This window comes from Octodon degus, unplaced genomic scaffold, assembly GCF_000260255.1.
Source record: "Octodon degus isolate 3935 unplaced genomic scaffold, OctDeg1.0 scaffold00214, whole genome shotgun sequence".
Taxonomy (NCBI): domain Eukaryota; kingdom Metazoa; phylum Chordata; class Mammalia; order Rodentia; family Octodontidae; genus Octodon; species Octodon degus.
Genome location: NW_004524790.1, coordinates 1,137,044 through 1,163,259, shown reverse-complemented (window position 1 = coordinate 1,163,259; position 26,216 = coordinate 1,137,044). Strand labels below are relative to the sequence as shown.

Below are 26,216 nucleotides of genomic sequence, written 5' to 3'. Positions count from 1 at the left end.
GAGAGAGAGAGAGAGTCTCTCTATATAGCCCAGGCTGGCTTAGAACTTGGGGTGATCCTCCTGCCTCAGCCTCCTAAATGCTGGATTACAGGTTTGTGCCACCATGCCCTGCTTGGGTAACCACTTTTATACAGTTTCCAGACTCCTGGTATCAGGTGAGGGGCTTTGGTAAGACCCCTGCCAGGCTAACCTAAATGAGTCAAAGGTTGCCTCAGATACCTAGCCGGGGGGTCATTCCGATGCCATTGGTGACCACAGCCCTGAGATCACTCAGAGGCAGCCCTGGTGGCTCGTGTTGAGATCAAGGGACTTTTTGTAGGAACCAGAGCTGCAGACAGACAAAAAGGACACCCAGCTGGGAGAGAGAGAAGGGAGCAGGGCCACGTGATGCAAGAGCGGCGTGGGCTTCCGCTGGACTTCCTGCATCTGGTGTTCTTAGAGGCCCCTGTATGTAGAAGACAAACCCTCCTTTATCTGCATTACTCCGAATTGTGTTCCTGGTCCTGGCAGCCGGACAGAGCTAGTGAACCTCCGTGGCAGGCTGCTCTGGGCTGGTAGACCCAGCCAAAAACACAGAAGGTTATCTGTGTTTTCTCTTTTGCCTGGCCCTGCTCCGTGGGTCGCACCTCATTTGCATACCCACTGCCTCATCTGCATATCCAGGCTCATTTGCATACCTATGTATTCATTTGCATGCTCACCAAGCACCCTGCCACCGTGTTAAAGTGAAAGCTCTTCCTGCCTCCCAGGCCCCGCATCTGGGGATAGCTGGCTCTTCTTGCAGTGTAGGCAGGACATTTGCATTTATTGACACCTGCTGGTGGCAAGTCGGTATTGCAGGCAAATATACAGTGCAGCTCTGTTCTGTTCACCATGATAATCACGCCACTGCCCTCATACAGTAGTAACTCCAGTGGAAGGTTCTATTGATGCTCAGGGCAAGTAACAGGAACTATGGGATGATGACTGACATAATGCCACCTTAGCCCATAGCAAGAGGGGAGGAAACAATCAGAGAAAAGAAGGTACAGTAATGCATTTGGTATTTGACTAATTAAATATTGAAAGCCCCTCCAACCCCTCATGTCTATTTCATTCCAGTTTTATTTATTCTCTTAGACTATTTCTCATGGATCATATTTATCTTGGGCTATAAAACATGGTACATGGCCAGGTACGGTGGTCTGCACCTGTAATCCCAGCACTGCAGAAGGCTAAGGCAGGACGATCACTAGTTCAAATCTAGACTGAGCACTTTAGCAAGACCTCCTCTTCAAACAAAGAGCTAGAGATGCAGCTCTGAGTTCACTTCTCAGAACCAAAACCAAGGTAGCCAAAAGAGAAAGAGGATGTTTTACTTATTCTTTTCTTTTTCCTTTTGGTCTTTCCCAATCAGAATATCAGGAGCAGGAATTTTTTTTTTTTTTTTTTTTTTTTTAATTTATTACTCCTGGCCAGGGTCTGTATGAGATGCCTGAATAATTATCTGATGTGAAGTGCCCAGGGGATGTTTCCCAGAGTCCCCAAGGGAAATTCCAGCACGATAGAAGGACAGGGAGAGTGATAGCCCATGACAGGAGAGAAAAGCTGGGACACGGGAGTCAAGTGCCCTTCCCCCACACTAAGTATAGCCCCAGCCTTTTTCTGGCACATTTTATTTTGAGATAGGGACTTGCTCAATTGCCCAGGTTGGTCTTGAACCTGAGATCCTCCTGCCTCAGGAGCCTGAGGAGCTAGGATTGCAGGTCTGTTTTCCGCCACACTCAGCTGAGTTGAGTGCTAGTTCAGGGTCATAGCCTCTTCCCAGCTGTGGGGAGCCCCCCTGGCTGCCCCTGCCCCATGCAGCTCCTGTGATACCTGGTGGCTCCTGCGGGCACTGCGCCGTGGCCGGTCCTGAGGGGTGAGGCTGTTGATCTTGCATTCATAGCAAGCTTCTGGGGAGAGCGGCTCCTCATCTGGGGCTTCCTGAGGTTCAGGGCTGAAGCCCAGGGCAGAGACACAGTGCCTAGGCCAGGATGGTGGGAAGGCAGGCTTTCAAGGAGCAGCTGACACCTTAGCAGGAGGCCTGCTAACCTGTCCCACCCCTCCAGCATGAGCCAGCTGCCCTGGGGCAGGAGCTGCTGTACAAATGTGCCTGTGTGCTTGTGCTGCTGTGGCTCTGTGTACACCCGCAGAAGAGCTGTGTGTGTGCATGGGCCCCCTGGCCACCCGGCACAGGTGTGAACATGGGAATGAGATGGTATGAATTTCCTGGGAGAAATGAGCGTGCCCCAGTGTGTGCACAGGTGGGGGCCTGTGTGCACACGGGGAAGGTGACATGCAAGGACACATGCGCTATGTATGAATCTACTCATGCAGGTCTCCATGCACACAGGCTCCGCATTTCCTACTGAACTACCCAGGATCAAAACTGATGCAAAGTCGGGGGCAGCTCAGTGGTACAGCGCTTGCCTAGCGTACGCAAGGCCCTTAGCACCTCAAGAAAAGTGCACTGTCCTACTAAGGTGTGGGGGCACGTGCCCATAACCTCAGCAGTCTAGGAGGCTGAGCCAGGAGGATTGCAAGTCTGAACCCAGGCTGGGCAATTTAATGATGTATCAAGACTCAGTCTCAAAATTTTAAGCAAACAAAATGAATAAACAAACAAGTGCTAGAATTGTAGCTCAGGGTGAAAGCCTTGGGCTCAATCTCAGTACTGAAAAAAAGTCATAAATTGTTGCTGATGTGTGCTGAGGCTTACCCTCTGTCTGTACTGAATACGTGGACATTTTTCTTGTTATTATTTCCTAAGCAATACAAGACAACTATTTACACAGCATAAACATTGAATTAGGCATTATAAATAATCTGAAAGTGATTCAAATTATCCAAGAAGGCTGGAAATGCAGCTCAGTGGTAGAGCACTTTGCCTGGCATGGGCAAGGCCCTGGGTTCCTCCCCACCTCTGGAAAAAAACAGTATAGAAGAGGCTGCACACAGGTCATCTAGAACTACTACGCCTTTTGTGCATGCATGTGTGTGCATATGCATGCATCCGTGTGTGCGTGCACATGTGTGTATGTGTGTGCACGTGTTACTGGGGGTTGATCCCCGGTCCTTTTACTGAGCTACATCCTCAACTCCTGTTATAAAACACAGTTTTTGAGACAGGGTCTCAAGTTCCCTGAGCTGGGCTCGAATTTGCAACCCTCATGCCTCAGCCCCTCATGCACACATGTACACACAGAGCACAGTGCCTGTGCCCATTCTACCCCTTCCCACCCACTCAAACCTCTCACCCTTGCCCAGCCCGGAAGTAGCCTCGGGGGCAGCTGCACAGAAAGCCACCGGCAGTGTTGGCACAGCCGTAGCTGCAGGGGCCGCTCTGTCCAGTGCACTCATCCACATCCTGGCAGCCCCCGAGGGCCTCGTCAAAATCAAAGCCAGAGGGGCAGACACAATGGAAACCCCCAAGGGTGTTGTGGCAGGAGGCACTACCGCAGGCCGTGGGTGACACAGCACACTCGTTCTCATCTGTGGATAAGGAGGCGACAAATGGTGGCCAGAGATTCCGCACCCCCAGAGCCCTCCATCCGGAAGGCTTGCCCATCAGAGCCCAAGTCCACAGTGACAGCCTGCAGGAGCTCACCAGGAACCCGACTGCATCTGTCTTCTTCCACACTTTGCTTGTCACACTCCTTATCATACTTGCCAAGCCTCTGCCGCAAGCCTGCAATTCTCCTTCATGGTATTTCTCAAAGCACCTCCTAAACGCTAAATTGTGGGCTGCTCTGGCACAAGCTGTCTGGCCCTCAGCCCTATGTGCAACTTTCCAGAAGCTGGGAATACAGGCGCACACCACCATGCCAGGCTTCCAAAGGTCCCCTGGGAGGCAAAATTGTCCTCAATGGAGAACTTAGTGAGTCGTCTAATGAGGGGTCTCCTCTGCAGGGGTCCATTTGGGGCTTACTTCTGCACCCTACAGGCCTGGTACAAGGCAAATCCATGGAGGAGAGTTGGGGAAAGAATCACCAGCAAAGGCCAGGGATCTGTGCCATCCCTAAGAGCAGTGCAGACAAAGGCCTGAGGGTAAGGTGGCACGGGAAGACAAAAACCAAACAAGACTTAGTTAAAGAATCACCTTAAATGACAAGAGGAAGACAGAAAGTAGGTCCACTGCAACATGTACGGTCAAGATGTTGTATACATACATGCCTTTGTTGCCCATTGCTGTACCCAGAGTAGACATTACTAATCAATCCCAGCATTAATTCCCCTGCTAATCACTAATCAGTCACTGCACTTTTTCCAGGCCACTCATGGAAGACATCACTAATCAATCACTACATTCTCTCCAATCACCCACAACAGACATCACCAACCAACTGCAATATTCTTTCTTCTGTTCCTATGGAAGACATCACTAATCAATCACTGTACTCTTTTCACTCCACTCATGGTAGACATCACTAATTAATCACTGCCTTCTTTTCCAGCAATCACAGGCATGGTCTCCAAATCTTTCTCAACTCCTGTCAACCACTCTCTAAGAAATGGACTGGAATACCATGTCATGTTTGCTTAGCTGTCCCCTGGCTGCCCAGTGGGAGACATCCCAGGCTGGCTTATCTGAGTTTTAAATAGTTCTGCCGGTCACAACATCTGGCAGTAAAGCGGCTCCTTGTTTCTCGCTCTTCCCAGGTTTTCCTGCCCACCTTTACCACTCACCTACACACTGTGCCCACTGGGAGTGCTGGGTGAAGCCGTGGGGGCAGCTGCAGCGGTAGCCCCCCACCTCATTCTGACAGCCATGGCGGCAGCGATGGGGTCCGTCACACTCATCCACATCTGAGGCATAGAGAGCCAGGGAGAGGGGGCTCAGCTGCTGGCTCCAAGAACCCCCAGCCGTGCACCCCACCCATGCTGGCTTGGCTCTACCTTTGCAGCCCTGGCCTGAGCCGTCCAGAGTGAAGCCTTGGTAGCACTCACAGCGGAAGCTGCCTGGGACATTGAGGCAGTGTCCATGGGCACCACATGGGCTGGGCTGGGCCAAGCACTCGTTGTTGTCTGCAGAGGACAGAGAATGGGCAGGGTCTCCTGGTGGTTAGGGAATGCTGTGGGTGCCACCTGACTTGCTGTGTGGCTTCGGGCAAGTCATTCTGCCTTTCTGTGCCTGTTTTTCCCTCTGTGAAATAAGAGCTGTGGGCCGGGGAGATGGCTCAGTGGACTAAGCGCTTCCCTGGCAAGAGCAAGGGCCTGAGTTCAATCCCTGGTTCCGCCAAAAAAAAAAAAAAAAGAAAAAAGAAAAAAAAAGAAAAGAGAAAAGAAAGAAATGAGAGCTGTAACAGTTCTTCTCTCGGCCAGGATTTGTAGTGGTACAGATGAAGGGCTTCGCTTGAATTGCATCTCCCCTACTTTTTAAATTTTTTTAAACATTATTTTAAAATTTTGACAGTCTTGCTGAGTTGCGAAACTGCCCAGCCTTGGCTCAAATTTGCAATGCCCCTGCCTCGGCCTCCCAGAAGGCTGGATTATAAGCATGTGCCCCCATGCTCAGCTCTTCTCCATCTCAAAGGCGGGCAGTCTTTCCCTGGTGGCCTCAGTTTCCTGAGTTACCACACAGAGGGGATTGACACCTCCTTTTGGCATTTGTTTGGGTAAGAACTGAATGAACTGCACACAGGGCTTAGGATAGTATCTGGCAAGGGACTAAAAGATGACCAATACCTTCACAGGCTGGAGATGTGGCTCCTGGGAGGATGTGTGTCATGCAGGTGAGACCTGTGATCCCCCAGGACCACACACATGCTGAACTAGAGTAAAGCAGGTAGGGGAGGGCACATCTGCAAGCCCAGCACTCTGGGAGGCTGACACAGGAGGATCAAAAGTTTGAGCCCAGCCTAGCAAGACCCTTTCTCAAAACAAAAAGTATGTGGGGAATGTAGCTCAGTGTCAGAGCCCTGGATTCAGTTCCTAGTGCCACAATTGACCAATAAAAATTTATTTTTGTTCGATTAATAAAAATTTTAAAAATTGATGTTATAAGTAGCTCAGGGTATAACTCAATGATATACTATTATTATTATATTTTTTATGTGTTTAGTACAGGGTCTTCAGGGTCTCACTACACAGATCAGTCCGTTTTCAGCTTTCCAAGCACTGGGATTACAGGCGTCAGGCCTAGTCTCACTTTCCATCTCAGAGCGCCCCGGGGGCAGGGCCGGCTCGGCACACCAGGGATCGAACCCCAGCTGCTGTGCTCTGCCTAAGCAGGTGCTTTAGTGCGCTGAGCTATCTGGCCAGCTAGGTAGGGATAGAGTATATACTTGACATGTAGGTAGGCTCAATTCCCAGCACTGAAAACAAAACTTTTTTTTTTTTTTTAGACAGGGTCTAACTACGTAGCCTAGGCTGGCCTAAAACTTAGGGCGACTCTCCTGCTGCAGCTTGCCAGGCGCTGGGCTGACAGGCATAAGCCACCATCCCACTAGCTGATTGACTGTTCTCTGAATACTGCAGCTTTGTTTCTTTCCTAACCTCCTAATTCTGCCTTTGCTTTTATGTTCTTAGTGCCTTTTAACATATTTATTAAGGCTGATTCTTAATAATAGTGTCCAGTCTGATTCTGTGCTAGAGGGCCCATGGTGGTAGCGGCCACTATTCTCCTGGACCCTTGGGACCTGTTTCTGTCAATAGCCAGAGAGTAAGCTTTTGTTTTGCTCCATTGAAAGACTGGACTCTGTTATCATAATGCAAATGCAGCCACGGAAGATGGGTAGAGTGGGCGTGGCTGTGTACCAATAAAACTTTATTAACAAAAGCAAGCACGGGCCAGGCCACTCGGCTGCAGTCTGAATCTTCTGGCTGGAAGCACTGGCTGGTACAAAGCTGGTGCTCAGCAGATGGTAAATAAATGGATGAGAGGGAGCCTGAAAGGGGGTACACTCAGCTGGGCCCAGACCCTGAAAGGAAATCTGGTTCCCTGAGAGCCACAAGATAGTGGCAGATGCCCTTGTGGCTTTGACTTCTAAACCATGTTCCGCTTTGGACAGAGTGAACCCTGGGAGTCCCCGAGCCTTCTAGGTGAGGGCCAAGTGGAGGCTGGGGGCCCAGGCCCAAGGCACCTCTAGGGGAGCGGCTCTCAGCCCCCCAGGGCGAGCAAGGAGGGAGATGTCACTAAGATGAGCCCCAAGGAGGCAAGGGCTTCAACCCACTCCCTTACCCCTATCCCTGATGCCTGGCACACCAGGGAGATGCCTGATACTTCTTTGGTGACCGCAGGAAGGGTTGGGGCACTCACCGAAGCAGGCCTGGTGGCGCTGAGTGAAGCCCGGGGGACAGCGGCAGGCAAAGGCACCAATGGTGTTGATGCACAGGAACTGGCAATTGTGCTGCCGGGCAGAGCACTCATCCACGTCTGCGGCAAAGAATTCAGGGGCTCAGGGGGCGGGGCTAGGGCTGCCCGGGGGCGTGGCCACAGCTTGGGGGCGGTGCCTGGAGGGAATGAGCTCCCAGGAGATGAGGGGAAGAGCCTGGATGCGGTGTGCTTGGGGAGGACAGCAGAGGCCCTCACCTTTGCAGGTCCTGCCATCTTCCGCCAGTAGGTAGCCCCGCGGGCAGGTGCAGAGGAAGCTGCCCTCGGTGTTTTGGCAGAGGAAGGCACACGGCTTGGGGTCCTGGCCGCACTCGTCCACATCTGGGGGTGCGGGATAGCGAGTGTGAGGAGGTCAGATAATGAGAATCGCTCAGGGGCTGGGGTCCCCTTCCTAGACTCTGACCACCCTAAATCTGTGGAGTACACAGGAAGTGGCATTTTTCCGTCAAAAGCAGAGTAATAAACAAACAGTCTGCTGCTTGTACCCACACATTCAACCAACGACGGACTGAAAATAGTCTTTTTTTTTAAAATGTATTTGGTTGTTGCAGGTTCTCCTACGCAGCTCGGACTTGTGATCCTCCTGTTTGCGGCTTCCCCAGAGCTGGGATTACAGGCAGACACCACCATGCTCCCACTCTGGCAGGTTTATCCCACCTGGGGGACGTGGCTGGCGCGGCATGTAGTGCCAGGGATCAAACCGCGGTCCCCGGGCTTGCCTAAGCCATTCCATGCCCAGCACCACAGAATAAAGAAAAAAATAAGTAAGTAAATAAATAAATACAAGCAATGGTCTGGGGAGGTAGCTTGGCAGTTTAAGTGCTTCTTGGCAAGCACAAGGACCTGGGTTTGATCCCCAGTACCGCATGCTGTGCCAACCCGGCACTGTGCCAGCCCCAAAACCGGGCATGGTGGTGCATGCCTGTAATCCCAGCACTGGGGAGGCTGACATGAGGATCATTATAAGTCCAAACTGTGTAGCAAGGCCCTGTATTGAAAGAATAAATAATAAAAAATAAATAAAAGCAAATAAAAGTGTGTACAGCTGGGTGTGCTGGCACATGTCTATAAACACAGCACTTGGAGGCTGAGGCAGGAGGATTGCTGTGAATTCAAGGCCAGCCTGGGGTACATAGTGAGACACTGTCTCAAAAATATAAAAACTTGGGCCAGGGAGAGGGTTCAGTAGAATAAGCACTTGCCTGGCAAGCACAAGGGCCTGAGTTCAATCCCCGGTTCCACAAAAAAAAAAAAAAAAAGAAAAGAAAAAGAAAAAAAATATATACATATAATTTTTTTTTAAAAAAAAGTAAGAAAAAGAAAATGTGTTGGGGCTGGGGAGATGGCTCAGTGGAATAAGCACTTCCCTGGCAAGCACAAGGGCCTGAGTTCAATCCCCGGTTCCACAAAAAAAAAAAAAAAAAAAAAAAAAAAAAAGAAAAGAAAAGAAAAAGAAAATGTGTGTAAGTCATATGCAAATAGAAGAGATTTAGGCAGCCCTGGATTTTGGTATCCCAGCAGGGGCCAATGACCTTTCTACAAACTGAGTAGCTGATGAGTATAAATAGGCACAGCTGTGTGCCAATAAAACTTTATTGATAAAACTAAACAGGAGGCCAGACTTGCCCACAGGGTGGGGTCTGCTGCTGCATGACTTAGGAGCATCTCCCAGCAATTGGGCTGAAGGAAATGTGAGGGGGAGCACAGCCCGCACAGAGGGGAGAAGCCCAGGGGGCTGTGCTTGTGGTCTTGTGTTCTGGCTCCCTTACGAGGTGGGCGTCTTGTAAATGCCAGGGAAGTGGGTTGTGGGGGAGAGGCTCACCCAGGCAGGCAGTGGCAGTGGCATCCGGTGTGTACCCAGCCTGGCAGTGGCAACGGAAGGAGCCAATGCTGTTGATGCACTCGCCGTGGGAGCACAGGTGGGCAAGCACACGGCACTCGTCCACATCTGGAGATGGGCGGGGCAGGATGGGCGGTGCCTTCCTTCTGCCCACCAGCCTTGTCCCCACACCTCCACCCACGGGACCCCACCCTCAGGGTGCGTTGTCCTGGAGCGGCTGGGGCGCCTTTCATTGAGCACAAGCAAGTGCAAACACAGAGATGCATGCCTGTTAACAAGCTTGCACCAGCATACACCAGCTCGGGTGCCCATTAATGAGCTGGTACATGCAGAGAATACACAGAACACCGACGTGGAGCATGATCACCTCAAGGACACGCACCTCGTCCCTCAGCGGAGTACCCCATGCCGTGGGGACACAGCTTCTTGTAGGCAGAGGTGCCAGGCAGGGGGCAGAGCTCACAGTTGGGCCCCCAGCCCCGGCCACCCCCGCAGCAGCACGTGGCCCTAGTCACAGCCTCGCCGCTGCTCCAGTGGACCAGGCACACAGCCTGCAGCACCTCGGAGAAGCAGGGCCCCTGCCGGACATCTGTAGGGAAGCAGAGGGGATGGTGAGCAAGAGAACCCTGAGGCCCGGAACCCCCTTGGGGACATGCATGGGACATGAAATCTTTGAAATCATTTCGACTCTGTGAAACACCTTCAGTGGGCTGGGGTGAAGGCAACAGGCACACCCAACCCTCAGAGTGGTGCCCTGCACTGGGCTACAAAGGTAGAACAGTAGCTTGGGGGAAAAGGGAAACTTTCTTTCCCCAAGGGTGGCAGGGGACATCAAGGTGGGGGCAGGAAGTGGCCACGTGTGGGATGGAGCAGAAGGAAAATGACATCCAGATGCAGATGGGAAGTGGGGAGGGCCACACGCAGATTGGATGCCGAAGTGGGAAGAGGGGTCACTCTGGGAAGCTCACATGGGGACCTGTCGCTGAGCTGAGGACGGGGACAAAGATCCTGAGCTTTCTCTGGGGCAAGTGCCACGGTGGGGGGCTGCGGACAGCAGTGTCCAGGAGGCCTCTGGATAGGCACATCTGGCCTGGAGCTGCGGGGTGGATGCTTGCCCAGGAAAAAGCAGACAGGAACGGACACATGGAACAGACAGATGTGGCTGCACAGGCCACCTGCCAGGTGTAGTTTCCTGGAGGTAGGAAATCAGGAGGGCCCGTGGCTGAGTGCTGCTTCTGGCTTTGGAGGAACCATGGGGGACAGGTTGGGAGTAGGAGGCAGCAGGTTTTCTGGAATGTTTGATCGAAAGGACCAAAGCACAAGTGGGTTGTATGTGTGTACGTGCGCACACGTGTGCAGTGGACATGTTTCTGGATTGGCTTAGCCACTGCCTGCAGGTCTCTCCGAGGCCCCCCAACACCATCCCTGCCTCTCAGAGCTCCTGGGGACCCCAAGAGACAGGTGTCTAGCTCCCTCCTGCCTGGCCACACGTACCATGGCACTCGGTGAGGGTCGGGCTGGGCTGGAAGCCCTTGTGACAGCTGCACTGGAAGCTGCCCATGGTGTTGATGCATTGGCCGTGGGTACAGACGCCGGGCTGGCTGTAGCATTCATCTTCATCTAGTTTGAGAAGGAAGAGGCAGCCAGAGGGGTGGCCAGAGCCCCAAGCCAGCAGCCGCACGGCCTTGGACATCCTCCCTCCACAGGAGACCCCGTATCCCCTACCTGTACAGCCCTCCCCGGAGCCGGGCTGCGGCTGCATGCCCTCAGGGCAGACGCACGTGAAGGTGCCAATGAGGTTCTTGCACAGCATGCCTCGGGCGTGGCAGTCCTGTGATCTGTCTGCACACTCGTCCACGTCTTTGGATGACCAGAGGTAGGGGTCAGTAAAATCCAGGTGCTCCACGGTATGGCCCCAGGATCCGCCCTCCACAGCCGCAGTGGGATACAGAGGGGTCTCCTGGCAGGAGTCTGTCCCATCCAGAAGGGAGAGCCCCAGGCCATGGCTAGCCCCAAGGGGCTCAGAATGCACCCCACCTCCCTGGCCTACATCAGGGTCTGAGAGTCAGTCATATGTCACCATGGGTGCTGGAGCTGGAATTCAGGAAAAGCCCTGTGGGGGCCATGTCTGAGCCTCAGGGTCTCTTGCCCTTGACATGGTGCATTTGGGATGAGGAAGTCCTTTGTGGAAGCAGAGATGACCACTGTCCCCTCTGTTCTGCCCTACTTAGGACAGGGCCAGCCTCTGCTGTCCTGTTAGACTCTGGACCAAGATGTCAGTGGTCCATTTCATCTTATTTGGTGGGTGGGCAAGGTCTGTGTAGTTGGGGCTGGTCTTCACTCACTAGGTTGCCCAGGTTGCCCTAGAGATCCTCCTGCCTCAGCCCAGTGCTGGGATGGCAGGTGTGCACCACTATCTGGGTATATGCTGCTATTCTTTGGACCAAGACAATGGCTCCTCCTGAAGGAGCACCTGTGCAAGCTCACTTGGCTCAGCTCTGTGGGCTCCAAGATTACTCCCTCGCACCCTGGGAGCTGAGGCTCTGGACAAGAAGTGGAGGCGTGGAACCCACACTTGTCTGGGAGAGCCTAGGCCCCGGATGTTTGCTGTACGCAATGGGGATCACGTGACCCAGGGCAGGGACACGCCCCGCCCACCACCTCTGCGCAGAGCCCACCGCGGCACATGGCTCCATCCTCCCGCAGGGCATAGCCAGCCGGGCAGGTGCACACGTAGGAGCCCTCGGTGTTGCGGCAGCGGAAAGCGCAGAGCAGCGGGTTCAGGGAGCACTCATCGATGTCTGTGGAAGCCACCACAGGTGTCTGCCAGGGGGGTCTACTGGTGGGATCCCTGCTTCCACCCCAGGTGTCCCTGTCACACCGCCCCCAAGTCCTGGGCAACCAGTGGCGTACCCTCACAGGTGGCCATGGGGCCAGGCTCAAAGCCATCGACGCAGGCACATTCGAAGCCCCCGATGACATTGGTGCACGTGCCTTCCCCACAGGGCTTCCCCATGGAGCATTCGTCTGTGTCTAGGTGGGAAGAAGGTGCTCGAGGTCAGGCCCACAGAGAGGCCCCATCCTCAGGACTGGCCTCTCGTCCGCCATAGGGACGCCATAGCTGCGCGAATGAACGCGTGGGCAGTGGACGGATGAATAAGATAGGGATCAACGCGTGAATGACAAGGGCGGTGTGGGCAAGTGAAAAGCGACTGGATGAGCGTGCGAAAGAGTGACCCAGTTAGCAAGCAGCTGAGCGCGCGGAGGACTATGGGAAAGCAGCGAGCAAGGGAAGCAGGAGCGCAAAGAAGGAAGGAGACGGAAAGAGTACAGGTTGGATGGTGCGCGAGTGCACGAGGGAGGGAGGAGTGACGGGGGTGAAGGAAGGCGTGCGGGACCAATGAGGGAGTGAGGGCTGAGTGAATGAACCAATGAAATGAGCGTATGAACGAGTCAATGAACGAAAGAATGAGTGGCTAAAGGGTGGTGGTGGTGGTGGTGGGACACAAGGGAAACGAAAGAATGGAATGACTGAGTGAAAGAATGATCGTGTGTGAACAAGAAAATGTATGAACAGGGCGCGGTGGCACACTCTCAGCACTCGGGAGGCTGAGGCAGGATAGCTGCGAGTTCGAGGCTAGCCTGGGCTACATAGTGAGTCCAAAGCCAGCCTGAACTGAGATGAACGGGATGAGTGAATGAGTGGACGAGTGAAGAGAGTGTGGGTTAGTGAGGGAGGATAGGGCGATGGGTGTGTGTGTGTGTGATGGGCCCCCCATGAGGGAGAACAGGGCGATGGGGGTGTGTGTATGTTATGGGGTCCCCAGGAGGGAGGACAGGGCGATGGGTGTGTGTGTGTGTGTGCGATGGGGCCCCCATGAGGGAGGACAGGGCGATGGGTGTGTGTGTGTGTGCGATGGGGCCCCCATGAGGGAGGACAGGGCGATGGGTGTGTGTGTGTGTGTGTGTGTGTGTGTGTGTGTGTGTGATGGGGCCTGGGGGCCTCACCCACACAGCCGATCCCCGTAGGGTCCAGGCTGTAGCCAGAGGGACACTCGCAGCGGAAGGAGCCGTCGGTGTTGACACAGAGGCCAGGGCGGCAGACGCCGGGGCTCTCGGCGCACTCGTCCACATCTGCGGCGGCAGGGTTGCAGGCAGGGTCACTGCGCGCGCCAGGACCGCGTCGGGCAGCGCCAAGGCAGGGCGGCGGGCTCGGGGCTCACCTTCTCTGGAGTTGCCCTGGCCTGGGACGGCCCCGTGGCCGAAGGGGCAGAGCTCTTGAAAAGCAGCTGGACAGGGAGAGGGCCGGGTCAGACGGCGCCCCGGGAGGGGGGAGGCGCGGCGCGGCGCGGGCGCCACTCACCGCTGCCCTCCCGAGGACACAGCTCGCAGGGGTCGCCCCAGCCCTCCCCGGGCCTCTTGCTGCAGCAGCACCGGCTCTTGGTGACGTTGAAAGCTTTCGGCGCGGAGCACTTCCCGGCCTCAAATCGAGTGAAGCAGAAACTCTGCCGTGCGTCTGTGGGAGGAGTGTCAGGGGCCAGCGGATGCCAGCGCAGGCCTGCCGCCCAGCTTCACCCCAGACCTTGTGGAGGGGCCATGCCTGTTCTACCACTAGCTAATCAGAACACCCCACCTCCCTGGCCGAGGTGATTGGTTCAGGGATCAACATGTGACTCCTGTTGAGCCAATGAAGATCAGGCCCGGGACTCGGGCAATGTAGATGGGACTCAGCAGTAGTTTCAACCAATTCATTCCTGGAGAGGAGGCAAAGCGTCGGATTCCAGAGAGCAGGAGGTTCCTAGACTTTAGGTCCCCACCCTCCCAGGTCTCAGCTCTACTCCGAATCCTGTCAGCCTGAGAAGTGCTGGGGCTAGCAGAACTGCACTGTGCAGGGACACAGGTGTCTGGTCCGAGCTCCTGCAGTGCTGTACAAAAACCAGCCAGAGGGCCGGGGAGATGGCTCAGTGGAATAAGCGCTTCCCTGGCAAGGACCTGAGTTCAATCCCTGGTTCATTGAACTGCACAGTAAGACCTTGTCTCAAAAAGACAACAAAACACGGGGCCGGGGAGATGGCTCAGTAGGATAAGCGCTTGACTGGCAAACGCAAGGATCTGAGTTCGATCCCCGGTTCCAAACCACAGCCTTCCTTTCCTGGGTGATCGGCTCCTTCCCACCCTACCTCCACCACCGGATTCCCGGAGCCCTGTGCACACCCTGTGTCTAGCTCACCAAAGCAACGGTGTCCACGGTCAGAAGGAACAAAGCCAGGCGGGCAGAGACACTGGAAGCTCCCGGGACTGTTGTTACATGTGCCAAACAAGCAGAGGCTAGGCTCCTCTAAGCATTCGTTGATGTCTGGAGGGTCAGGGACATGAGCTGGGAGGGCTACAAGTGGGACCTCCAGCAGGATGAGGCTGGGATGGGGATCTAAGGTGCAGAATCTGAGGACTTAGTGTGGCCTACAGCACTGGCCGGCAGTGTGTATGTGGTCTTTGCCAGAAGGTGTCTTCAGGGTGGGGGTCACGGTCAGGAGGAGTACATTAGAGACCTTCCAGCCTCAGCCTTCCAGATTGCTGGGATTACAGACGTTAGCTACCATTCCTGATTCCTGGTCCATGTCTTAGGATGGAAAGGAGTCTGGCGGCACCAGCGGTATTAACAGTGCATGCCGCTGCTCCTGGCACTGTGTGCAGCCGGTCCCCAGCTCACCCTCATCCCACCTGGTATTTACAGATGGGCCACAGTGGGGTGGGGCCGTCACTCACCTACGCAGTGGTTGCTCTGCACCTGGAAGCCAGGGGGGCAGATGCAGCGGAAGGATCCCTCCAGGTTCTGGCAAGTGCCTGGCAGGCAGGTGTCCTTGAGTGTGAGACACTCGTTTGTATCTGTGGAGAGGAGAAGGAAGGGGTCCCAGTGCCAGAGCGAGGCAGCCAGCTCACCTGGGCCTGGTCTCCAGCTTGGCATCTTGCAGCCTCTGCCTTCCACAGTGCTGGGATAACAGGTGTGCACCACCAAATCTCGCGGAAACACGCTTGCAGGGAAGGCTCGCCCTAAACCATGCACTCTGGGAACTCAAAAGGTGCTAGTATTTTTCCTTTTTATGCCTTACAATACATGCGTGGACATTAAATGGAGCCACACTCACTGGGAGGTACAAAGTTCTGGTCAGTACGGAGCAGAGGCTGACGGGAGGCTCCCAAGCCTATGGCGACACTCACCCACGCAGTTCTTCCCATCGGCTGCAAGCTCAAAGCCACCCCGGCAGAGACAGAGGAAGGAGCCGGCTGTGTTGTGGCACTGTCCCATTTGGCACACCTGCCCTGACATGATGCGACACTCATCCACATCTGCAGAGGGGAGACGGGCAGGTGGGGTCAGCCACAGGGCTTGAGGGAACTGACCTTCGCTTGCATTTCCACCCACAGTTAAGTTGAGCTGATGGCACTGACTTCTATTTCCTGAATGCTTCTACATCCATTTCTGTATATTAACCTCGCTGCCGTCCTGTGTAGTGGGCCCTGGTGTTTCCTAACATAACCACACAATGTGGTGCATTTGCTCTGAGTGCCTCTGTCTTAGTCACTTTCCTGTCCCCAGACACAACAACTCACACCTACAACTGAAAGGAGGAGGGGCTTATTTTGGTTCATGGTGAGATGGGTCTAAGCAGAAACGTGATGGCAGAAAGGCCTGGCAAAAGGCAAGTGCTGGACTTGTGGTTCTTTCCACCAACCTCCAGCCAAGCCCCAGCCTCACTCCTCATGCTCAGCTACTCAGCTCCCCAGGGGTGAACCCCCTAAGGAGTCTGTGACCCCACGGCGAATCACCTTCCAAACCCATGAGCATTTGGACAACCTTTTAGTCTAAAGCGTAACAACTCTCTTTGCTGGGCCCTGCATATTTCAATATTTTATGATTTCATTTTCATATAATTCTAAATTTTTTTGTGTTTTAGGGAAGGGTCTACAGGGTGTTCAGGGTTTCACTACTAGATCAGACTCCTAGTAATCCACCTGTTTACAGCCTCCCAAGAGCTGGGATTACAGGTGCACACTACCACTCCCAGTCTCATTGCGGTCTCAGCATGGGGTGGGCGGGGGGGGGAGAACACAGCAGTAAATTTTTTTTTTTTTTAATTTTCCTTGTTTTCTTCTTGGCCCATGAGTTATTCAGGACTATGCTGCTTGATTTCCAAATATTTAGAAATTAAATCTGTGATTGATTTCTTGTTTAATTCCCATAAACCCAAGGACCTATTCTGTGTCTTTAATTTTTAAAATTCTGCTGGGGATGTAGCTCAGTGGCTCAGTGTCTGCCTGGCAAAAGCAAGGTTCCAAGTTTGATTCCCAGTACAAAAAAAAAAAAAAAAAAAAAAGGAGTCTGGGGAGATGGCTTAGTAGAATAAGTGCTTGTCTGGCAAGTGCAAAGGCCTGAGTTCAATCCCCGATCTGCTAAAAACAAAAAGACTTAGGATTATAATTTTCAAAATTACTTAGGGATATTTATACGGTCCAGTGTATGCTGTTGTGTGAAACCTGACAAGAACGTGGATTCTAGAATGTTCTAGAGGTTGAGTTGGTTGACAGTTTCATTCCGGTCTTCTATATCCTAACTCATTCCTATTTACTTATTCTCCCTAGTATTGAGGGAGGCAATGAGTTGATGTATAGAAGACTGGAATGAAACAGTCAACCATCTCAGTAGTTCAGGATAGCCTTGAACTTGTGTGATCCTTCCGTTCAGCCTCCGTAGTGCTGGGATTATAGGTGCATACGCCACTGCACTGGCTTTCTGGTAATATCTCTGTTTCGTTAAGTTAGTTTTTGTTTGTTGAGACAAGGTCTTGCTGGGTACTTCAAGCTGGCCTTGAACTCATTATGTAGCCCTGGCTGGCCTCGAACTCACAGCCACCCTCCTACCTCAGCCTGAGTGCTGAGATTACAGAAATGCGCCACCACAGCCGGCGCTGGTAGTATTTCTGCTGAGAAGGCTGTGTAGTCTGACACTGCTCTGCTAAGTCCCATTACTGGTCTTCCTTTCGCAAATAAGGAAATGGAAGTGTAGGGGGTACATTATCCAGGATCGCACACCTGGCAGGTGACAAAGCCACCATTTGAACTTGCACTGCCTGATCTCGGAGTGCATGCTTTCAGCCAGCGACCCCAGATGGGCCCTGTTATACCACCAAGGCCCTGTTTTTACTCTTCAGCTCCTTCTCTTATGCATTTGCCAGAGAAGAAACAGTAAGGGAAGCCAGAAATGAATTTGGACTCAGTGCAAATGAGACATAACATAAACGTGTGTGGGGTGCAGCTAAGAGGGCACGCAAAGGCCAGTTCATAGCATTAGGTCACGGAGTCTATCCGCCTGCCATCGATCTTAGCATAAACTCTGACAGGAGCAAATGAGAGCCCCCATGCCAGCCCTACCACTAGGGAATTGGAGTATGGAGAACAGTTAACTCATTTCCAAGGAAACTCCAATCCCTGAGGTCACCTCCATGGGGAGGGTATCACGCATGTGCCTGGCCAGCTCACCCACACAGTTCCCGCTGAGCGTTGCTGCGAAGCCGGGGGCGCAGAGGCAGGTGTAGGAGCCCGCGACGTTCTTGCAGGCGCCGTTTCCACACGGCCACTGCTCACACTCGTTGAGGTCTGTCAGGGTGGAGCCAGGACCCCCGCACTTACCAGTGCTTTTGGCTAGTGGGCCAGTGATCCCAGAAAGGACGGCTGGGGAGGTCCCCGATGCCATCCATGGTCCCCACAGACACCCACAAGTCATTTACCCAACATTGTGGGCCACAATTCAGATCCAGGCCTGTCACGAACTAGGGTGGATGAAAGAGCCATGCCCACCCTAGAGGCAGGGAAGACCCCAGGCAGGGCCTGGCCCAGGCAGGGAGCGGGCAGGGCTCTCACCCACACACAGGGTCCCATCTGCGGAGGCCCGGAAGCCGCGGTGACACAGGCACACGTAGCTGCCCTCGGTGTCCACGCAGTCGCCATGGCTGCAGACGTTGGGGATTTCCTCACATTCATTCCGACCTGGGGGTGCAGGCAGTGTGCTGTCCCCAGGCATCGCACCCCCACAAAGACTGACCTCACTCTCCTTCTCTAAGGCCTGGCATGAACAAGGCCATGCTACACGGGACAGTCCAGCGTAGCCCTGACACTACTACGAAGCCCAGGCCAGCTCTGCACTCTCAGCGATCCTCCTGCCTCGGCCTCCAGGGCGCTGGCACTACAGGTGTGCACCACCACGCCTGGCGGACTTCATTCTTGTCCCTGAACAGGCGATCTCAGGGCTGGGAGCCCAGCTCCGGGTATGCCACATCCTTAGAGTGTGTGAGGCACTAGGATCCATCCTCAGCAGCCCACCCCGCAGGGTGTTCTCTCAATTTACCTTCTGTCCCCCCACTAGTACAGGCAAGGACAGATTTCTTGCAAGTAGGAAGGGGACAGGGGACGAAGGGGAAGAACAGGAGATAAAAAGAATTAAGCTATATTCTGTACAGATACGAACTCCAAACATTAGGTACCATAAACACGTACTGGTTAAAAATTAAAAGCTGTTGTAAACATTAAATAATAAGTTAGTGTATTGGCTTTTAAAATTTTTCAAGATAGGGCCTCACTTTGTAGTGCAGGCTGGCCTGGACTCACTATGTGGCCCAGGCTGGCCTCAAACTCCCTTCAGTCTTCCTGTTCCAGCCTCCCGAGAGCTATAGGATAAACATGTGCCGACATGCCTGGCTCCATGTCAAAAGAATTCAAATGTGCTAAGTACATGGACCAACTCCCTACAATGAGTGTAATCTCTATATACTCCAAACACGTACTCGTACTAATAAAAATTAAAAACTTTAAAAAGAAGCCAGGCGTTGTGGCTCAGGCCTGTGATCCCAGCCCTTGGGAGCCTGAGGCAGGAAGGACCGTTGCAAGATCAAGACTGGCTGGGCTAAAAAGTGAGCTTAAGGCCAGCCTTCACTGCGTAGTGAGACCCTGTCTCAAAAGGACGAAAATGAGAGAGAGGGAGGGAGGGAGGGGGAGGGAGAGAGAGAGAGAGAGAGAGAGAGAGAGAGAGAGAGAGAGAGAAGAGGCAGGGCATGGGAGTGCATGCCTGTCATCCCCACACTCAGGAGGCTGAGGCAGGAGGACTTCCACAAATTTGAGGCTAGCCTGGCAAAACAAGAGTCATTTTTAGTGAGTTTAAAGCCAGCTTAAATCACAGAGTGAGACCCTGTCTCAAAAAAAAAAAAAAAAAAGTTGAGAAAGAAAGGAAGGAGGGAGAGAAGGATGGAGAGAGTGGGGAGAAAGGGAGGGACAGAGGGAGGGACAGAGAGACAGAGGGGACCCTGAGAGAACCATGCTCTACCCAAATCACAGCAGGTGACAGAGCCTGGCCCCCTCGCCCTTGACCTGGAGACCCCACTCACCCATGCAGGTCCCACTGGGTGACAGCCTGAACCCCCGGGCACACTGGCAGCGGTAGCTGCCTGGGATGTTGACACACTCTTCGTTCCTGTGGCAGGCCCTCTCCCTGCCGGCACACTCGTCCACATCTGAGGAGCCCAGGGAACAGGATGGGGATAAGAGAGGGCACAGCTGGACAGAGTCAAACCTTGAACCCCTGGAGAAAAGGGCAGGCACACTGGGACTGGGCAGACGGAGGCGCTCGGGAAGAGGGTCGCCCTGCGCGATTACTGTGGGCATCACTACATGAAGAAATGCTCAACAGGGCCGGCGAGACAGCTCAGCGGACTAAACACCTGCTTATGCAAGCACAGAGGCTGGGCTTCCCTGGCACCACATGCTGCGTCGGCCCACCTCTGGGTGCACTGAGCCGGGTCCGGGCATGGTGGCACAGGCCTGTAATCCCAGCCCTGTGCTCCTCACCACGGACTGAACCCTCCAAAACCATGACCCAGGTCAGCTTCTCCTCCTCTAAGCTGTGGGTGTTGGGTACTATGTCCGACAACAAAAAGTGAACAAATACGGCCCACTCTACAGATAGGGAAACTGAGCCTAGAAGAGTTTACAGGACCAGATTGCAAAGCACGAAGCCAGTGTCCCACCCAGACCCCAGGGCTGGGGATAGAGGGGGGGGCACCTTTGCAGGCCAGCAAGGCGCTGTGGTACTTGAAGCCCAAGGGGCACTCGCAGCGGAAGCTTCCAATCTGGTTGATGCAGACGCCGTGTGTGCACAGGGCCGGGATCTCCCCACACTCGTCAATGTCTGGGGAGGACACAAACTGTCAGGGGCAGCCCTACGCCCAGGGCCTCCAGGAGCCCCTGAGCTGAGGCACCCATTGGTCCTAGAGCCAGACGCTGGAAGATAGTGGAAGGTGAGGCTAGAAGCCAGCACACAGCCCCAAAAGCCCACTGTAGCCAAAGAGTGTCCACCAGGAGGATGTGAGGGTGTGGGAAGAGAGGAGAGGACAGGGAGGAGGTGTGTGCAGCTGAAATGTCCACTGTAGGGGCTGGTGAGATAGCTCAGCTGTCTAAAGCACTTAGGCAGGTGTAGGGAACTGAGGTTCCGCCTGCTGCGCCAGCCCCACCCTCAGGACAGCTGGAAGGCGGGCCGGGGAGATGGCTCAGCAGAATAAGCACTTGCCTGGCAAGTGCAAGGACCTGAGTTCAATCCCTACTTCCACAAAGAAAGAAAGAAAGAAAGAAAGAAAGAAAGAAAGAAAGAAAGAAAGACTTTTTTTTTTCCAGGCATGGTATACATCTCTGTAATCCCAGCCCCCAATAGGCTGAGGCAGGAGGACTCTTGGGAGTTTGCTACCTAGACAGACTCCATCTCAACATGCAACAACAACATAGGGACTGGGCATATAACTCAGTGGTGCGGTGCCTGGCGAGTGCGAGGTCCTGTGTTTGATTCCTGCCATTGAAAAGCAAACACAACAAAACAAATGAATAACTACCTCCCCAAAATAAAAATAAATAAGGCTTAAATTTGGAGACAGAATCTCTCTAAGTTGCCCCGGCTGCTTTGTAGATATGATCCCCTTGCCTCAGCCTCCTAGAATGAGGGACCACAGGGGTGTGGCCGCCGTGTTTGGCTAGGAGTTTCTGTGTACTGAAAATGTTCTAAACTTTAGTTAAGGGAATGGTTGCACAGCTCTGAGTGTATAAAACCACCAAATTGGGGTCCTTCTTCCCCTCTTCCTTTCCCTCATTATTACTGCTGCTGTTGTTACTTACAGAGCTGGGCATGGAACACGGGACCTCGCACATGCTAGACAAGCCCCCCATCACCGATCTACACTCCCAGCCACAAACTGGGCTCTTCTAGGTAAGGCGTACCGCACATGAATTCCATCGCATTCGAGTTGCATAAATGCACGCGTATGCCCGCCCATGCACCCAACCACCCCAACACAGGCCTCTGCTCCCTGTGAGTTCCACTTCTTCAGATGCAACCAAGCACTGACCAGAACTATTTTTTTTTTTTTTTTTAAACTAGAGGTAGCACCAGGCACTGTCATCCCAGTACTGTGGGAGGCTGAGGCAGGAGGTCCCCGAGCTGGGCCCAGCCTGGACAACGTAGTAATTTAATGAGGGCCTACTTCAAAATCAAAACTAAAGGGCCAGTGAGATAGCTCAGCGGACTAAGCACCTGCTTAGGCAAGCACAGCGACAGGGGTTTGATCCCCCGCACCACATGCCCCTGGGCACACTGAGCCGCCCACTATGACCAGGCGTGGAGGTGCACACCTGAATCCCAGCTGGGAACAGCAGGATTACTATGAGTCCGAGCTGGGTAGTGAGACCCTGCACCAAATATATAAATAATTTTTTTTAATGCTAAAAAACAAAATCAAAAGTAAGGCAGGAGTGGGGATGCAGTTCAGTGTGACGCTTCGGGTTCAATCCTCAGTACCAGGGGAAAAAAACTGCATCTACACCAAACAGAAACTCTTTTCTTGCCATTCTCCTCTACACTAAAGATGGAGTCCTGTCTGATCTCACTCTCAGCAGCCTCCAAGCCGCAAATCCACAGCAACAGGAAGCGGACGGGGATGCCAGAGCCTGAGCCTTCCAGTTCCAAGGGGACAGAAGTTGAGGGTGGGATACAGAGAGGAGGAGCCTCGGCAGGGAGGGGGCAGTGGCAGCCGCCACTCACCTGTGGGCTTCCCCGTGTGGACATCGACAGTGAAGCCCGGGACCTGATTCCCACACAGGACCTGGAAGTCGGCTGGGCAGAGAAGAACAGAGCTGTGGCCGGCCCGGGAGCTCAGGCTCTGGGCGCTCCATCAGGGCAGGTGAGGGAAGCGACTGTGGAGTGGTCCACCGGCAACTCCCGACCTGCAAGTGCCCTGCACGAGTCTCTGGCTCAGCAGGAGGGGCCGGGTCTTGTTTTCCCTCCCCAGTACTGAGGACTGAACCCAGGGCTTCCCACGGAGCTCCATCCGCAGCCCTTCTTTCCTTATTTGGAGACAGGACCTTGCTACATCACCAAGCTGCCCAGGCTGAGCTCGAACATGGCAGTCCTCTCGCCTCAGCCTCCCAGGGAGCTGGGATGACAGATGTGCCCCACCATGCCCCCGCTCTCCTAACAGACTGACCACCCAGTTTCCCTGCCTGGAACACCTCCTCTCACCCCAACTCTGTTTTTCCAGGGGCTGGGACTTCCCAGAGCCACCCAGGTCCCCTCTCCCAGCCCAGGGGATCCCTGCCCACCTATCCGGCTGGGATTTTCTCCCTGGCCCCCAGAGCATCTGGGAGCTCCCCAACTGCCTGCAGAGCCTTCCCCACCTCCATGAGCCCCATTGGTCACCCTGCCATCGTAAAGCCCCCAGCGGAGGGAAGGCTGCGGGGCTTTCCAGGAGGAGCGCCACGGGAAGGGCTGGGGAGGGCGCTCACGGCTGCCGGGGAGAGGGCAGGCCTCGCAGGGCCGACTCCAGGCCCGGCCAATGTCGTAGGCGCAGCAGCACGTCTTCCGGGTCACGTTGAAGGCCAGCTCATTCCCACAGGTGCCATTATAGTGCCGGAAGCAAAGGCTCTTTCTCACGTCTGCAGCAGGGGTGGGGGACAAGAGTTAGTGTGGGAAAGGGCCGCTTCCGGTCAGCGGAAGAGAGGACCAAACAGATGGAGATGCATCATGGATCCATTTGGGCGTGATGAGCTTGCTGTCCGTTCCCCAGCGCACTGGGAAGTACCCTTCATAGCTCAGCCTTTACCGGGCAGTGCACAACCTGGGCGACCTCTCCAAGGGCGGGTCAGGCTCCTGAACCCTGCAGCCTTGTTCAGTGACACAGATCGCCTCTGCAGCTGCTCCCACCCTTCTTCTCCTTTCTCTTTCAAACACACCTCTGTCACTGTCTTCAGCGTTAAAGGCTCCTAAGCGCCTGCCCCCGCATTGCTCACCCACGCAGTGGTTGCCCGCGTCGACCTGCAGGAACTCCGCGGGGCAGACGCAGGAGTAGCTCCCCAGGGTGTTGTGGCACGTGCCAGGGCCGCAGATGCCCGCGTGTGCAGAGCATTCGTCGACATCTGAGGAGAGGGCAGGGCGCAGGACAGTGGGCAGGTGGTGTCCAGTAATCGCCCGAGAGGCTTGCCAGCCAGGCCCAGGGGACCACGGCACTGCAGGCGCAGCTTTCCCTCGAAATCGACTCGTAAGTGTGCGGACGTCCCAGTGATGTGGAAAGACAGGCCGCCGCACTAAGTGAGGGAAGTCTACTGGGACACGACTTCTGTATAAAGTGGACTAGACTGAGAAAACTCCTATTCATCCTTCACAACCTCACCTAAGCCAGGCGAGGTGGCCCGCACACTCCTGTACTTAGTTTCAGCACTCAGGGAGGCTACAGCCCTGGCTGTTCTTGAATTTGCACTGAACCTCTTGCTGCATCCTCCCAAGTGCTGGGATTACAGGTGTACACCACCACACCTGGCTACAGGACTGCAGATCTGAGCCCAGCTTGGGTGATTTGGTGAGACCCAACTCAAAAATTATGAAGATTTAGCTCCGTGCAGAGGCACTGGGTTCAATCAGCAGTACTGGGGTGGGGAGGGAGGACCAGGTCTTACGAGTTCTTTTTTATTAGTAAGCAGCTGTTCTTGCTTATCTTTGGGAGCTACATTCTGCTAACCCTAGCGGCTGCTTGACACTATGAATACTATCAATCACACATATACTGGTTCGTTGTTTTTTTTTTTTTTTTCCTGATACAAGCAGCTATGGCAAAACTTAATTATCTTAAGCATATTATCTGACCACAGTGCAAGGAAACTTTAAATCAATGTCAACAGAAACCACAAACATTCTATAAACACATGGAAATCAACGGACACCCTCCTGAACAACTAATGGGTCATTTGTGAAATGAAAGAAGAAATTAAAGAAGAAATTAAACAGTTTCCATAATTACATCATAATGACAATACCAGATACCAGCACCTACAGGATGCAATGAAAGCAGTCCTATGAGGGAAATCCATAGTGGTAAACACCATGCCAAAAACAGTGAGCTCAGGGGCTGGGAAGACAGTCCAGCAGCATAAACTCCTGCCTGGAAAGTGCAACATTCCGAATTCAATCCCCAGTAAATAACACCGCTCTCTCCTCCCAAAAAAGTGAGCTCAAGTAAACAACCTAATGATAAGGCTGGGGAGATGGCTCAGTGGAATAAGCGCTTGCCTGGCAAGCACGGGGGCCTGAGTTCAATCCCCAGTTCCACCAAAAACAAACAAACAAACAAAAAAACAACCTAATGTTGAACCTCAAGATTCTAAAGAGAGGGCCAGCCAAATAGCTCAACAGATTAAAGCTCCTGCAAGCAGTAGCAGGGGCCAGGGGTTTAATCCCCAGGCCTGCCGTGTTGGCCCCGCCCCCCGGGGCACGCTGAAATGGCGATTGAGACTGGGAGTGGTGGTGCGCTAGCTCTTGGGAGCCTGTAAATAGGCTGATCACTATGAGTCTGATCTAATAGTGAGAACCTGACCACCCTGTAGACCCTTCCTTAAAATACAAAAAAGAAAAAAGATTCTAAAGAAGAGAGCTGATGAGATAGCTCAGTGGTCTAAGTGCCAGCCTGGCACGCTCAAGGGCCCAGGTTCAGTCCCTAGTACCGCATGCCATGCTGGCCCCAGAGCCCCAGGTGTGCCATGCTGGCCCTGAAACTGAGCATGGTGGCACATGCCTATAATCCCAGTGCTGGGGAGGCTGAGACAAGAGGATCAATCACTGTGAGTCCAAGCTGCATAGTGAGACCCTGTACAAAATACACTAAAAAAAAAAAAATTAGGTATGAGGTCTCACTTTGTTGCCCAGGCTGGCTTCTAATCTGCCTGACTCAGCCTCCAGAGTAGCTGGACCTATACGATGTACTACCATGTTTGCAGTACTCACCAGTCAATGCTAAGGGGCACACCTTTTTGTAAAGACCTAATCTGTGGTGGTCACATGGTGAAGGGAAGGATAACGTCGTAAAAGAGAGCTCAATGTGGGCTGGAGCCTCCAGTAACTGGGAGCGAAATAAACCTTTCTTCCCCCCTCCCCCCAAAAAAAAGTTGTAAAAGAGCAGCTTTTTTATTGCATTGAAATAAAGTTGACGGAGCCCAAACTTGATTATTGTAAAGATGATAATTGTAGTGTCAGACCAACAATTAAAAAAATATTTTTAGGGGCAGGGAGATGGCTCAGTGGCATAAGTGCCTGCCTGGCAAGTACAAGGTCCCAAATTCAATCCCTGGCACTGCAAAAATAAATAAAAAATAAATAAATACTTTTAAAAAATACAGAAAAAGAAACATGAAGGGAATTTGAGAGTCTGTTAGAAAAAAAAAATCAACTAACCATAAAAGAAATCAGTAGTTGAGGAACAACTAGTAAAAGCACTAAGTAGGGCTGGTGAGATGGCCCAGTGGTCTAAAGCACCCACTTAGAACAAGCTTAGCAAAGCACAGGGACCACAGTTCAATCCCCCAGCACCACATGCCAGCCAGCCCCGCCCCCTGGTGGGCTGAGCTGGCCACACACACACACACACACACACACACACAAATAAATAA

The 26,216-nt window shown here is 53.4% G+C and overlaps 1 protein-coding gene across 9 annotated transcripts in view; it reads right to left on the bottom strand.

Annotated features, from left to right (window-relative positions):
• Fbn3 (fibrillin 3) overlaps positions 1 to 26,216 on the bottom strand; it is a 64,719-nt gene that overhangs the window by 1,699 nt on the left and 36,804 nt on the right. For 4 of the 9 annotated variants that reach the window (XM_023705100.1, XM_023705107.1, XM_023705104.1 and 1 more), the window contains 25 exons: positions 23,571 to 23,696; positions 23,067 to 23,216; positions 22,327 to 22,398; positions 20,305 to 20,430; positions 19,631 to 19,756; positions 18,114 to 18,239; positions 17,733 to 17,849; positions 15,414 to 15,542; positions 14,961 to 15,080; positions 14,425 to 14,550; positions 13,558 to 13,710; positions 13,418 to 13,483; positions 13,203 to 13,328; positions 12,108 to 12,227; positions 11,873 to 11,995; positions 10,920 to 11,054; positions 10,689 to 10,814; positions 9,577 to 9,783; positions 9,177 to 9,302; positions 7,553 to 7,675; positions 7,280 to 7,396; positions 4,918 to 5,046; positions 4,708 to 4,827; positions 3,279 to 3,513; positions 1,858 to 2,005 (listed from right to left, as the gene is read on the bottom strand). In XM_023705100.1, the coding sequence (XP_023560868.1) occupies positions 1,858 to 2,005; positions 3,279 to 3,513; positions 4,708 to 4,827; positions 4,918 to 5,046; positions 7,280 to 7,396; positions 7,553 to 7,675; positions 9,177 to 9,302; positions 9,577 to 9,783; positions 10,689 to 10,814; positions 10,920 to 11,054; positions 11,873 to 11,995; positions 12,108 to 12,227; positions 13,203 to 13,328; positions 13,418 to 13,483; positions 13,558 to 13,710; positions 14,425 to 14,550; positions 14,961 to 15,080; positions 15,414 to 15,542; positions 17,733 to 17,849; positions 18,114 to 18,239; positions 19,631 to 19,756; positions 20,305 to 20,430; positions 22,327 to 22,398; positions 23,067 to 23,216; positions 23,571 to 23,696 (3,272 nt within the window). The remainder of the gene's footprint in view (positions 1 to 1,857; positions 2,006 to 3,278; positions 3,514 to 4,707; positions 4,828 to 4,917; positions 5,047 to 7,279; positions 7,397 to 7,552; positions 7,676 to 9,176; positions 9,303 to 9,576; positions 9,784 to 10,688; positions 10,815 to 10,919; positions 11,055 to 11,872; positions 11,996 to 12,107; positions 12,228 to 13,202; positions 13,329 to 13,417; positions 13,484 to 13,557; positions 13,711 to 14,424; positions 14,551 to 14,960; positions 15,081 to 15,413; positions 15,543 to 17,732; positions 17,850 to 18,113; positions 18,240 to 19,630; positions 19,757 to 20,304; positions 20,431 to 22,326; positions 22,399 to 23,066; positions 23,217 to 23,570; positions 23,697 to 26,216) is intronic. The other 5 variants (XM_023705102.1, XM_023705103.1, XM_023705105.1 and 2 more) reach the window with 5 other exon arrangements.